Source organism: Toxotes jaculatrix, chromosome 12 (genome assembly GCF_017976425.1).
Source record: "Toxotes jaculatrix isolate fToxJac2 chromosome 12, fToxJac2.pri, whole genome shotgun sequence".
Classification (NCBI taxonomy): Eukaryota; Metazoa; Chordata; class Actinopteri; family Toxotidae; genus Toxotes; species Toxotes jaculatrix.
The window spans coordinates 16,644,072-16,659,004 of NC_054405.1; the positions used below are offsets into that span (position 1 = coordinate 16,644,072).

The following is a 14,933-nucleotide window of genomic DNA, read 5'->3' on the forward strand; positions in this document are numbered from 1 at the left end:
CTGTTTTATCAGTTTCTACTCCTCTGATTTCATCATATGTTGGGCTTTTTATAATCACAGGTGACTGGAAAGGCAGGAAGGTTTGGATTACTGCAGGGTCTGAAATGAAAGGACAGTTAGTGAACGTGTCAAAGGCAGGCAGAGAACGAATGAATAACTGAACGAATCTAAAGGAACTGTGACGAGCCACTTTTAAAACAAGAATTATCTATTTTTAAGACCTACTCCTGACCTAATTCATATTCTGTCCAGAAACAGGCCGATTTGTTGTTGTTTAATGAACAGAGACAGACTTTGTGTGTATTACCTTACACTCTGAAAAAAAAAACAAAAAAAAAAACTCTACAACACCACGAAACCGGGCCCTTCTGTTTTGTCCTTGAACATATTTTTTTTGTGGTGGGGAAATCCTGCAGTTAAGACCAGTAAACAATCATGTCATGGTAATGCGCTTCTCATTTTATTTATATCCTAGAAAAAAAAAGCAAATAAGATCCAGGACAAAAACCATGTGCTAGAAGAGCAATAAGTTAAACAAGAGAAGAGGATTTGTGTCAAAGAAATCATTTAAAGACACAGGCTACGCAAAGGCATGTGAGTGACATGTTATATATATGTTAAAGCAATCACGATAAAACAAATATTTACAATACCAAAGAAACAATGTGGTAGCAATATCATTTTCACATAATTTACAAGAAAACTAGCACAGATGGCATATCAACATCCACAACTTTGTTGATATCTATAAAAAAAGGATATCAGCACTGCAAAATGTATTTTCTCATTCTCATTTCAAATTACAAAAGTAGTTTTGTTAGAAGCCTTTTTTAAAAATTAAGAATAAAATCACTCTTCTCCACCCAGTTTACTTCACCATTCACAATAAGCCAAGACAGATGGCCACATATTGCAGTCATAATGGCACGTTTCTTTCTTCCTGCAGAGAGAATGTCTGTCAAGAGAAGAAAATCCATGCCGTCTCCTCATTTCTCTTTCTCACTCCCTCCTTACTCCCTCCCTTTCTGTTCCCCTCTCTCAGAGGAAATGTAGAAATATATTTCATTTGTTTCATGGACTTGGCTGTGACCAGAAATCTGAATTCATTGTAGGAAGGGAGTAAAACTATGCATACTTCCAACTTCTTTTTCCGTCTTCCAAAGAGGAACTGTAATGTATCTATGTAGTGGGTCCAAAAATCTAAACAAAGTGAATATTACTCCCACATGTTGTAGACTGTGGAGTCCCAGTTTATGAGTTTCTTACAATTTTCTGTGGCCGCATCTCCTGTATCAAATGCACATGACCATTTATAAAAGCTGTCAGGAAGGGCGGAGCGCATATTGGTGTTAACCTGGGGTGTTTTTAATAAACACAGCCAGTGAACTTCTTCAGTGTGAGAGTTGAAATTCCTCTCTCAGTCAGGTGCATGAGCCAGAAGCACTTTATCTTCTTCTTTCAAAATGTCATCATTGCTTGCATTCACTGCACTGGACTAAGTTATTTCACTGTTTCATTGTTTTTGCAATTTGGTGAATATTGAGGTTGTTGTGAGCAGATCTGGGAGAAATTCTTTACACTGATTCTCACCAAGTTCTAGAGTTTCTCCCAGAGCTTTGAGAATGTCTCCTGCAGGGTTTTATTTACATTGCAGAAGGTGGTGCTTGCATAGCTGCATACGGAGGCTTTCATTATAGGTTACAGTTCAGTAAACCCACACCCCAAAGCATACTGACGCACATTCCAGACACTCACAATTATACCTGTACCTGATCCACTTATAATGAATTATTGCTTATTTTTTCCACATAATTGAAATGTGTGCATAAAAAGTGGCAATAAAATAGTGATGCTCCCCAGTTTTGTAACATAGAAAGTCCAAAAAACCTAAGCCTTAAAGTCTGAAAGGTAAATCGTATACATGTAATTTACAAATGCAAAAGTCCATCCGCAACAGGAGTATAATGTGTAACTGTAACATAAAAAAAAGACACAGAAACCTTTAAACCCATTAACCAAAACTTAAATATATCCCTATACTTTAGATTACTTTCCAAAACAAAGACACGTTTGTAGTGTAGTATGCTGCATGGGAAACTATCTTTCTAATGGCTAAAGGCAAAATTGGTCAGAAGGCAGAAAAACCTCCAACATCTCTGCACACTTCATCACAGCAAACAAACCAATCAGCTCAAAAAATCTCTTGTGGTAACGCATTTCATGCACACACTCGTGCTTAACAGTTAAGGCCTAAGAGAGGGTTGTCATGGGACACTGGATATTATGCTGGTGATAAACTGATATGCTGATTGTTAGAAAAACATAGGTGGCTGCTGGTGTATTCATTTCAGACTGGATCTCCAGCATCTCCATTCTATTTACTTTTGACTTTTGCATCTGTCTTGTTTTCTTGTTGATTACAGGGAATACTCTGGAATGCTGTGGTTGTGATATGGATATGAACACAGTTTTGTTAATATGAGCTTAACTGGTTCTCTTGTATCTAGGAATCAATGTAAACACGCAGATTGAGAGATGAGGGCTGTCAGATTGGGACATAACATACAATGTCAGCTTGTTAATGGGTTGAAGTTATGAGATTCTCCTCAGACTCGAGCCTTATTCTCAACATATTTCCTCAATATACATAGCATTTATTAGGTCTGTCAGTGTAGAAATGCTGATATTGGATCAGTGAAACATACATTTCATTGGACTCTCCCAAAGACAAAAGTGATCCAAGATCGACATTCCTGCCTGACAGAACCTAGCAAATCCAGGCTAGGATACTCAGTAGCCCCATTCTCCCATATCTTGGTTTCCCAGTTATATTACAGTATGACCAGCTGCATCTCCATCTCAGACAAGCTCCACCTTGGAGTTGGGGTACACTGCAACAACGTCATAGCCCTCTGGGGGCTGGACGCGTGCCTTGGCGTGGGTCTCACAGTACAGATTGTCCTCGATGAAGAAGTAGCCTCTCTGCTTGAGGTTGACGCCACAGTCGTCGCACATAAAGCACTCGGGGTGGTAAAGCTTGTCTCTGGCCTTCACAATGGTGCCACTGGATAGAGACATGAAAGCAGACACAATGTTTGACTTATGAAGGCGTCAAAGCCACGGTGCATATACTGAATGTAGGCTAACAAATGTAGAGACCCGGGAGATGCAGAAGAGGATGACTGCTCAATGAAAAACAATCCAAAGGGAAAAAGCTGAGGGTGATGGTCGCCAGTGTTGACCAACATCTAGTTCTTCTTTTTGTGGCTTTTTGGTATGTGTTTTTGGAATGTGTTTTATTAACAGTGTACAGAAAGAACACAGCCTTATATGTAGTGTATGGGAAAAACCAAACAAAAATAGCTCAACGTCATAGGGCTGTACCACTGGGAAGGATGAAAATGGATGAATGCTTAGTAGGAAAATGATGCACTGATGAACGAACTGCAAAATGCAGAGGGCCTTAAAAGGCTAACTGCAAGTCTCATCATTGATGCAGAGGACAGAACATTAAGCAGAACCCTTTAAAAGGAAGTAAGCAGTGATAAACTGTTATTGACTGAACTCCCTATCTATGCAAATCAACAATTATCATACTTTACAGCTACTGTAACCAAGCAAGCATTTGAATATGTCTAATCATATGTCATATTTCAGCGGCATTTCCAAAAAAGGTTACACACATTCATACTGTCACACCTGGGAGCTGAATAGTACATATTTACTCTGCTGGCTGGCCACTGATCAACCCTAGTTCATTTAGAGGTTCACTGCTTTGCTCAGTCACACAGTGACAGCAGTTGTTAAGGGCGTTGTTCATTCACTGCTCCCAGTAAGATTTTCCTTTCTGGACTGGGGACGCGGGCCAGAGACCATTCAGTTATAAGCCTGCTTCTTTTTTTAACTGCTTTCCCCATCTAACCACACCACTCGCAGGATAAACTCTTGACACAGTGCTCTATACTTGTTTAAAAAGCTGTAAAATGCTCCCAGGTCATAACAGCCTTATTATGCCATGCGAGCTCCTACAATGCGCTCTTGTTCAAGAGTAAAGCAAGCCGATGACATCACTGCTTACCTGCAGCTGCTTTTATAGAGGGGGGATTACCGGTGCATGCGGTTACTTTGGCAGAAAGGTGTGTGCATGTGCATGCGCTTAATGCTTAGAGTAAGTTTGTGTATATGCACCTGTGTGCAGGCAAGAATATATATATGCAGCATGTGTGTGTGTGGGAAAGGGTGTGGAGAATGGCTTGGTTTAATCATTAAAATGATAAATGGGAATAGATTTTTCTTGACATTAGACTTGTGAAAGGCCTGTCGGTGCAGATCGACCTGCACAAGTTAACCTCTTTGTTTAAGGGAAGAACCTTGACTCATATCACGTAGTTCAACCTTTTAACTTTATGACCACAAGTGGCATCATAAAAGAAGCAGGAGAAATATCCTTTCCAGATGGCGATTAAAACAGCTTTAACAGCAAATCTACGCATAAATCATTCATATTTTCAGCATCATCTTTACTGGATCTTCAGCAAGTCTGTAATTGTAGACCATGGTAACCATAGTTTTTATACCATTCAGTTTTACACTGTGATACTTTAGATAGAAAAAATAACATTTCCCTCAGTTTTGAAATGAAAAATAAAGTGAAACTTGAAAAAGGAATCGTAGGCTTCTCACCATTAAGACGCAATTACATACTTACTCTATGGGTTGTTTTATTTATGGTGGTAAAGAGTCCCTTTTTTAATGTTTACTTAAAAATTAAAGCAGGATCTGTACAATACTTACACAATGCCATTGCAGCAGCGTGTGCACTGGGGTAGCTTCTGAAGACCAAACATAGGGCTGGGGATCGGGCTTCCCATTTTGGGGATTGGAGACCTGACGGGCGACTTTAAGCTTCTCATTCTCTCTGTTGGGGACACACCTAGAAATAACAAAATAACCACAGAATAAACATAAGAACTTTGGAAACTGATCAGACATTAAAAATAAGCCTGCTAATGTGTGTGTGTATGTTTTCTAGGGCCATTCAGTTCCAAGTACTGCCAATCTGGTATTTCAGGGGAAAAAACCATACAGGTTCATGAGTATTGTGTATTTGCACTCTGCAGGAAATCCCCCTTTGAGTTCCAGGCAGTAAGATGAGAGCATGGTGATACAGAGATGGATAAATATTTTGCACGACACCTTCGAAGGAGGCATCGTGGGTCAGTTTGTTTCCCACTGAGCTTTTTCTCACTATTTCTGGCTCTCCTTCCAGATGTGTGTTAATCTGCTGGCATAAAGGCACGGTACAGGTTTCCATGTGAGGTATTGTTACAAACTAGTTTGCTCGTTGGGCAACTACTATTATCTTGCATATTATCTGTCACTTCTTGATATATTACTTTTCCAACTGTTTTTGGCACAACATAAACATAATGGTTTATGTTATAATAAACATAACCGCTTTTAATGGTCATCAATCATACAGTCTTCACACGATTTGTGATAAAAACATGATTCATGCTGCCAGTTTTACTTTATTAGGTACCCCCAGCTAAAAGTAATACATTCTAATACAACAGTCCTTCAAAACTGTTTTAGAGAGAGGAGTAATTTAACTTTATGATCATTTATGTTATTTAGCCTACTCCCACTGAAATAAAAGGGGTGGACAAAATAGTAAAAGCTACCTACCTGTCAGATTTAATTCAGGATTATTGTATAAGACTGAATTAGTTGCAGCTAGGTGTTTCCAATAAACTGGCAACTGAGTGTAGTAAAGGTTCAGTGATGTGAACATGCTAAACAAGCAAACAAGCACAAGTGTCAGAAGAAAATTTCAGTGTCAACTCATCAGGATGTATTTTTCTTTTTCCTTGTCCGCCTCCACCTCTGTTTGACCTCGCCGTGTCTCTCACTCCTTCCTGTGCACTTCATTCAAGTGTCAGAGTCTGTGGTGGCATTTCCTTGTACAAATTCACCAGTAAACCTCGCTAAAAATCTGCCATGGAGAACATCCAGAGCCCAGTTTTAACCATCACACCAATATGCTACAATCACACGATATCTGTGAACAATACGAGGTTGTTTGTTTCATTTAACTGGAAAAACTCTTAGATACACCTTCTTTGTTAATTTAAATATCTGGTCAAACATTACAGGAAAAGACGACACCTCTAAAAGATTTTCATTCAAATTTAAGATAATCATTGTTTTTAGACAGTTTCAGTATGTAATGCTCACTTGTTGTTACTGAGGCTTGTAATGATGGATGCTGTCTTCCCACGGATAGAGTTTTTCATTAAGAGTGATCATCTCCAACCATCAAGCATTTAGTTATGCCTCACTGGAATGCATGAGAGGGTATACTTATCACTGGATGTCTGGAGCTACTCCACTGGTTCCAAGTGCAACAGGATAGATCAGTGGGGCCGTGTATGACTTCCCTTCACTGATGATGTGCCAGGAGAAGCAGTTCAGGCCAACAGGCCACCTATCACTGCCACAAGCACAGTCTAATTACCTTGCATCTGGCACCTGACTCAAAGGACTTTCCATCTCTCAGTAGCAGTTAGCCTCTAACTGATCCATGGTGTGTTTAAGAGCTGGCTATGTTATTTCTAGGATTAATGTCTCTACTACCTAATGATGCACTCTAATGGAAAACCTTTTATGTGTGACATTTTCACAGAGGGGAAAGTTGTCTAATAGAAGTTTTCAGACCAAAAAAAAAAGCAGGATGAATAAGTACTTGTTTAGTTTTGCTTCTACATTTTAAAATAGCCAGACTACCCAAGGCCCGTGTATTTTGTTGCCAAATGCAGAGAGACACCATATTTAAACTGACAGACAGTGACAAGTTGGCAGGTTACAACACGTAGCCTGTTTCACCCCACGCAACATTCATGGTGCAAAGTGTGTCCCACACTGTGACTAATATCAACCAGACATATTGTAAAACGGTCACACACAAGTTAGCCCACATCTGACTCAAACCTGTCAAGTGCAGAGTGTGAAGCCTGAGGGAATTTAAGGCAAAGCCAACTGCAATTTAAAGATAAATAAACAGCTGTAATAATACAAGTTTATACAGCTGCTGTGGGACATTGTTATATCCACAACTTTTCAGGGAAGTCAGAAAAAAGCCTTGATTTGTTCCTAACCATATGCACTGCAGGTTTCAATTTATGCAAGAGTTTTAAAAGGGTTTTTTTTTGATAATATGACAGGAAATATAATCGGAAAATGGACACAACCTCTGGGGCCACATGTGCAATCAGAGAGGGAAAAACCATTGTCATGAGAGAAAGAAAAATACTGGAAAATATGGTAGAAAGTGCTGGAATGACAGTGGTTTAAACAATCAATCAATGACAATGAATTATCGTGAAGTAAAACCAAATGTTTCTCAAATGTTGCAGTTTCCAAAAACTAAGAATTTCTTTTTTTTTTTGGTTTTGTTTGTTTCGTGTCACTGTAATCTGAGTGCTTCAGTGATGTTAAGACAAATACAGTGATGACTTGGGAACCGAGAGCTAATGAAGGGCTTTTGTTCTATTTCATTTTAATTTGTTCTTTCGTTTTAATATGAAAGAATATCAAGCGTGTCTCATTGCAGACGTGCAGTGCTGTGAAAAAACAGTTCCCCTGTGCCATCATACAGTTGAAGGGTTAACCCCCTCACCATTGGAATCACATGTTTTTAGTCCCACTGGATCAGAAATCTTACCAGGGCTTTAAATCTTGTATCTTTTCAGGTCTGTCTTAATCCCTGTGGAGTAACTGAATGGAATGTTCCCCTCTCCTTTTCTTTGAAACTTTGCCTTAAAACTTGACATCCAGAATTAAATTTCTCTGCCGTGGGTTTAAAGGAGAACATTACTGATGTGATGTTTATCTCCATCACCTTACCGATATGAGTTGTGGTCACGACTACAGACAGTTTCTAATCACATTCAGGCTGGTCCACTGGGGGTAATTCCATTTAACTTCCCATATGGTGCTTGTGACAAAGTAACCTAAAAGTAACAGCTCTTATTACATGTGAGAATTTCAAGTTTTACATGTCATAATTTAGGCAATCAAAACTCAGACAAGTGTTATATTTTTAAAGTCTAACATTTCCTTCACTGCACAGCAGAGATGCTGATGGATGTCTTAATTCACAGAGGCCTTATTCCAAGAAAGGACACAGCCTGTTTCCCTTCTGTTTCCCTTCTTTCTATGTACTGCAACTGGGTTTTGTGGTCATCATTCATCACTATTGTGACGAGCTATCTGCTGAAAAAACAACATGCAGCAGCTGATGGAAAGTCATTTTTCTGGAAATAAACAGTGCGAGGTATAAAATATGATATTTTTCCAGAACTTTCTTTAAACAAATAACCTTGGACTTTGGGGAAGGTGTGAGGTTTCAGAGAGGTCAGTGGCACCAATGTTTATTTTTCCAAATGTTAAAGAAACACATACTCCTGTCTCATGTGTGTCTTCCCCTTAAATTCACCTCAACGTTTCATTAATAAAGGTGGAAATTGTAAAGTGTCATCTGCAGTAGAGCAAAGTGTTCACATTCACCAGGAAACAGTTTTGATTTCTGTTCACTTCTTTAAAACAGACAGAAATTGTTCTGTTCCATCTCGGGTAACACCCTAACTTAACACCAGAATTTAAAAGTCAGTCCACACCTCTTCTATCGCCATTGCTATCCCATCATGGCGAAGCCTGTGGAATTCTGGGTAAACTGACACTCTTGTTTGCTTTAACTTTAAAAGCCCCTGAAAGTCAACATGGCCTCTACAGGGGACTCCTTCAAAAGGGGGACCAACTGTGGTGATTTAAAAGCCTGACAGCAAGGTATGCATTCAAAAACAGGACGATTTTACTCGATTTTACAACCTGAGCGTCAAATTTGTTCAGTTGTTAATTTGACTTGTTACTTCTTTGATGTGCAATTAAAACGCAACAACCAAGGGACAGTTTTTGGCAACATCTGCGGCAGGATTTCATACCCTCTCATGGATTAAGTGGCCGCGCCAAGCATGAACACAAAGACAGGTAGCTTTTAAAATGTTCCCAATGTAAACCTGAGGTTTTCAAGTTCGTTTCATCACAGACTTAGCCTGTCAATCAACCCGTCAGTCTCCAAAGCTGACAGACCACTGACAGCAGACAAACACAGTTTCCTTTTAATCTCTTTAATCCATCAGTGGTGCTACTTACTCTCTCCCCCTCCAACCCCCTTTCGTCTGTCATTAGCATCTGTCTTTTTCTGTAACTCTCACACTCTCTCATTGCTTTGAGCGTAATATTAAGCGCTAAATTAAGTTTGAAAACGTCTGGCAGCACTCCAGGCCGCACTGCAGGAGCAGTCAGCGCCGTTCCTTGTGCTGTGGATTATCCTGTCGGTTCTCACATCAAAGGCTGACCCAGAGGTGTGATAACACAGAGGGAAGTTTTCACTCTTGGCCAGGGATAGTAATTTTCTACAGGGAAAGAAAATCAATCTTTGCTTTGTCTTAAAATATGATAAACATATAAATGGGGTTTCAGATCAGAGATATAAGTTTATTTTCTCAATAATGTTTTTTCTGTTTCATACACTGTCAAAAGTAAATAACAGAAGCCTGTTTCAGAAAAGCAATTTGCGAGCACTGCTTACACGGAAATGGTACCAGCATGCCCATTTGCCCCGCACTGATTGCAAGTATGGTGTTTCTTTATGCATAAAAGTGTCAAAATTAAAGCAGTGAAGAAAACAATCTCAAGTTGCAAGAGGCAGCTTGCATGTTGCAAATCTGGTGAAATAGGCCCCCAGGAGGACGCATTAACTACAGTGTTTTATTGTTTTGTTGCATGAAAATATTCAGATTACTAACAAGTATTAGCCATCATTAGGTTCTCTAACAAAAACATCTGTACCACCACTGGCATCCAAAACCCACATCAGCATGTGAACTCTCTCAGAGCACATAAAAGCCATTGCTAAGTCTAAGACGAGGATTCTTTAATTTAAGTGAGAATTAAGAGTTTACATAGATGACTGCATGACAAAATACATACATTACAATAAATTAAAACTAGACTATCAGTAGAAATTGTTAGCGAGCATTAATGCTGACTTTGACACTGCAGATTCATGCATTCACAGCTGGTAACACTCCAGTAACAGTAACAAGGGTTAAAGGACTTTTTTCAAGGACACCTCAGTGTTAGCCATGCTAACAGGTCATAAGCCCACTTCTCTGAGGTCCATGCTATTTCCGCTTATAATTACTACTTTCACAACTTTTGGCCTGCTTTAGTGATAAACAAGGAACCTGAAGAGAAGGTTTTAGTTCCAGAGATTATCCCTGCTCTGCTCCTGTCAGCATCACATGACTCCTCCTCAAGAGTTGGAAAGCTAAGCGGTCAGAAGGCAGACAGGAAAACCATATTTCTCACTTTATTGTCCTTCGCGAAGTTGTTTTTGCAGTAAATTGCCTTAACAAAACTTCCCTCCCGTGTTCATCCCTGCATGAGCTATTTAAAGTACTTCATCTTTCTCCTACTCCCTCCCTCTCTTGTTTTCTCTCATTCTGACTTTCTTCCTCCCTCTCTCTCTCTCTCTCTCTCTCACTCTTCCTCTCTAACCCTATCCCCGCTGTCTGTGTCTTTCTATATAAGGAAAACTATGCCAGTTAGACAGAAGAGTTCAAAACACGCAGTGAGAAACTGCCTGAGAAAGACGTTTCCTTTGGCTGGAGTCAGCCTCATCTGCATAGGAGGAAATGTTTACTCAGAAATTTTCACTGTACACGTATACTGCATAAACAACGTGACTTTACAAAACACTTGGTGTGAATTGCACAAATGCACACAGGCATAGCCAGGGGCTTTCCACATTATAATTAACTGTCTCATACCTGCTCAACAGTGTTAATAATTTCAGTAGTCTTTGAAAACATGATTTTGTTGGTGATGTATTAAATTTTTCTTGCTTAGTTTGCCCTCTATTTAAATAAAATTATTCATGCAGGCAGCATTTGGGCTAATCAGTGAAAAGATGCAGCCTTACACAGAACTCTAAATTCAATCAAAAGAATATAGTGGTACTGTTTTTATGGCCTTATATTTATGGACAACTACTACTACTTTGGTTAATTAGTATAATTTTGTCAACATGACTCCACAGCAGCAAAATGTGTCCTCTCTCCATATGCACTGAAAAACCATCAGTGGATACACATTCCTCAGTTCATCTCTATTAGAGTGTATACGAATCACTTCAAACTTCAAAGTTCTGTCACCATCAATCCAGAATAGTTTGAGATATCATCTAATATATGTTTCTGTAAATGACAGATCAAAAGGGACAATCCCACCAAGAGTGAAAACAGAAACAATAGATGGCAATCAGTGCTGGTAATATTACAGATGTTAAAAACAGCTCAGACAAATTAAGATTTTGTATTATTTAAAATTGAAGGTATGTATTTGTCTATGTACTATTTATGTACCTATCAGTTATGGTAGTTTCCCTGTTCCTGAGAAAAGAAGCATGATGTGCATGATTTAAAGCTTGCAGTGGAACCACAAGCTTTTTTTTTTTTTACCCTCCAGGCTTTATATAAGCACATGAACACACCCAAACACAGAAATCCTTACCGCCATCCTCAGCCTCCAGGATTCCCTGGAGATATTTGAAGGATCCAGACTGTTTGGGTTCAGAGACGGGCTCCTCGTAGTCCTGCAGCATCTTGTAGACATCTGACTGAGTGTCGAAACCATTACGGCTCACAGGGGATTGCATGGGAGGCTCTGGGCTGAAGGAGACAAGAGATGCAAAATAAAGTATTGCAATGCAATCTGATTAATGATGACTAGATGACAGGTGGCAAGAAACATCGATTTCATTTAGTAACCAGTTAAGACAACACTGGAATAATGTGAATTTGTGTCCTTTGTGGTATCTACATCTTCTGGCTACTACATTTTTAACAGGTGGCGCCATGATGTTTGAAGAAGGAAAGAATGAAAGGAGCTGAAGTAGCCTAAACAAAAAGATAAAAGAACAGATGACAGTTTCCAGACAATTTCACAGAGAAAAGAAAACTTGACGGAAAGACAGCTAAAAAAAACACCATGGAAGAAATACATTTTTCTTTCTTTAAACAGGCTGTGTAGAGCACATCGTATAGATTTTTCTTTTTCTGAGACAGCAGGGATGGATGCACAGAGGGGAAAACAGAGATGTATGCTTTACACTCTACCATGTGATTCCACAGGCGTGAAGTCTTAATCACAACCGTTCTGCGCTATGGTTCTGCACGTTCATCCATCCATCAAGTCATTCCCAAACCTCACAGGATGGATCACGTTCATTTGATACATTCAAACCTCTGGGAGATGAGCAGGGCTGCTGACAGATGTGCTCAAATCCTGACACACTTAACGGCATGTTTGTCTCCAGACTCCCCTCCAGGAGTCTGAAGGAAGTGCTTCACTGCAGCCTGAGTGTGTGTGTGTGTGTGTATGAGTGTCTGTGAGAGAGAAGGCCTGCGTTAGCGAAAGTGAGACTGAGTGAGAGACAGGGAGGAAGAAAGACAGGAGATGAGCACTGTTAAGATGGTGTTTATAGGTGTCCTTGTCTGTGTCTTTGTGTGTCTGTGGGACGGGGGCTAGTCAGGATTAACAGTCCAGTCAAGGGGAGTGCTGGAGAGGATGTTAACTGGGAGACTAAACACATGCATTTATTGCCCACTTGAGGGGATGCACAACAACAAATAGCTTTTCCAGATCACACGGTCATGTAGGTGTATTTTGACATAAAAATAGACCTGGTGATGCTTTAACAGCTGAAAGGTTGATGGATTTTAGAGGCAGTTCATTGAGACTTACTACTATTTCCTTGTTTCTCACAGTAATGGTGGGCAGTGAGGCCTTGTTTTATTTAATAATAATAAGTAAGTAAAGTTAAGTTAGTAATATAAAATAAAAACAGACAGTATAATCAGTATGTCCTTATTGTATTTCCAGATTTTCCTTTAGGGCAAAGAGAAAATCTGAAAACAATAAGCCTTATATTGAGTATAGACTTATCAAAACTATGAAATGTGTCTAGTAAGATCCGTTTATGTTTTACTCTCTGTTCACTCCTGTACAACACACAGTTTTTCTGTCTCACCTGTGTGTGGCGCTAAGGCTGAGGCCCCCCATCTTGCTTGGCAGAGATCTGTCTCCGTTGCTGCCAGCATAAAGTCCCGAAGGGTTGTTGTACTGAGCGTGCCCGGTTCCGTTTCCGTATCCATAGCTGTGGCCGTTGTTGGGTCTGGAGTGTCCGTTATTCAGGTGAGGGGGCTGGGTGGCCTGCGGGGACTGGGGTTCAGGGGTGTATGAAGGTTTACGGCTGGAACTGCCATATCCACAGGTGATGGGACGGAAATTCTAAAAAGGCAGAAAGAAAAAACAAAGATATATTTATAAGAAAGAAAAAACAGGAAGAAATAGAAGACAGCAAAACAGGAAAATACCACATTTTATGGTTTAATCAGAGAAACAGGGATGCGATGGTAAAGTTATATTAGAGGAAGACTGTTAGGAGGAGAAAGAAAAAAGAGTAATGGATTTATTACAGAATGCACCATTACGTTTTGGTTCAGGAAATGAGCGTAAAAAGAGCAAAGGAACGTGAAAACAAGCCCAGTGGTGCCCTGACGAGAAAACCACAATTCTTCAGAGGCAAAAAGAGTGGTTGTTCCCAAATGAGGCTTTGCAAGGGTGAGGTTTTAAGAGAAAAAGCTTTTTCCACTTCATTTCTGTGTTCCCCTCTTTAATAGTAAGGCTTATTAAGAAGGAGCTTGCATTAGATTTCCTGCAGATGTTTCTGTCAAAACAAATTAACTTGTGTGGTGTAAATATTGAAAAAGTGTTTTGTTTTGTTTTGTTTTTTTCTCTGGCTGCTTCTTCTATGAATTGAATAGTTTATAGAAACTGACAGTGCTGATATACTGTACAAGATTAAATTATTATCTTTTTGACACGCTGTAGCAGACTTTCCACATTCTTGCCACATAGTTGCTCTGCTGGAACTGTTTAGAAGAACCTGCCGGACTAATGCAGGACAGATGCAAGGACACCTACACTTACACCACTGTATACTCAAGTGAGTGTGTTTGTTCTTAGGTCAACGCCCTTTTCATGCATTTGCAAAAACTCTAGTGACATCATCGAGCAGCTCAGTGTTTACCACAGCTATCAGCAATCTTGAGTGATAACGTTAAGTGCCAGCCCGTCTCGTCTGTCTCAGAGGCCGAACTTTCCAGATAAAGTTTTATTGCATGGCTTGCAGTGATGTCACCACCTCTGATAGCGTTTCAGTGCTTTGAATTTTCAGAGATAGCCGACGGTTTTGAACGATGAAACGTGGCTGCACATGATCATAAGTTTAAACTATAAACATTTTAGCTGAAATGAAGTGACTTGTTTACAAGTTAAGCAATGCAGAGGGATGAGAATGGAGTCATTCTCGGTCAGACTGTTGTAACTATAAGCCACTGGAATGAGTGTGCGTGCATGCACGTGTGCTGAGAGTGTGTGCGGCTGTGTGTTTTGGGCTGGTTTAAAGTGCCTTAGCCGCAGGAGGTGGAGGTTCACAGCCTCTCCAGACAGGACCCCTGTCATTTCAACAGATGGGTCTGCTGGATGTCATCCTGTCCTCGGCCCCCGCCTGGACCACACACACATGCACCGGCACACATGCACCGACTCTTCTATAATCAGCACTTTTCAGCATGCTAGAGACCTCCTCTTCATCTACACCAACAAGCCCACATCTTGAACTTGAAAAAATGCCCTGTCATTGTTCTGCTTCCTGCTGTTAAGACAGATGACTTTCAAGAAATTCAAAACCACCTCTTCCTACTGCAGTCAAGATGGATGAATCCAGAAAGCCTTGGGAACAA

At 40.0% G+C, this 14,933-nt stretch overlaps 1 protein-coding gene across 1 annotated transcript in view; it reads right to left on the bottom strand.

Moving 5' to 3' along the window:
- Positions 1 to 447: 447 nt before the first annotated feature.
- The window catches only part of pdlim4 (PDZ and LIM domain 4), a 44,502-nt gene continuing 30,016 nt past the window's right edge, over positions 448 to 14,933 (bottom strand). Inside the window, exons 4-7 of the mRNA XM_041051901.1 lie at positions 13,157 to 13,416; positions 11,638 to 11,795; positions 4,795 to 4,933; positions 448 to 3,064 (exon numbers count right to left, since the gene is read on the bottom strand). Coding sequence (XP_040907835.1) covers positions 2,860 to 3,064; positions 4,795 to 4,933; positions 11,638 to 11,795; positions 13,157 to 13,416 — 762 coding nt within the window. The 3' untranslated portion in view covers positions 448 to 2,859. The remainder of the gene's footprint in view (positions 3,065 to 4,794; positions 4,934 to 11,637; positions 11,796 to 13,156; positions 13,417 to 14,933) is intronic.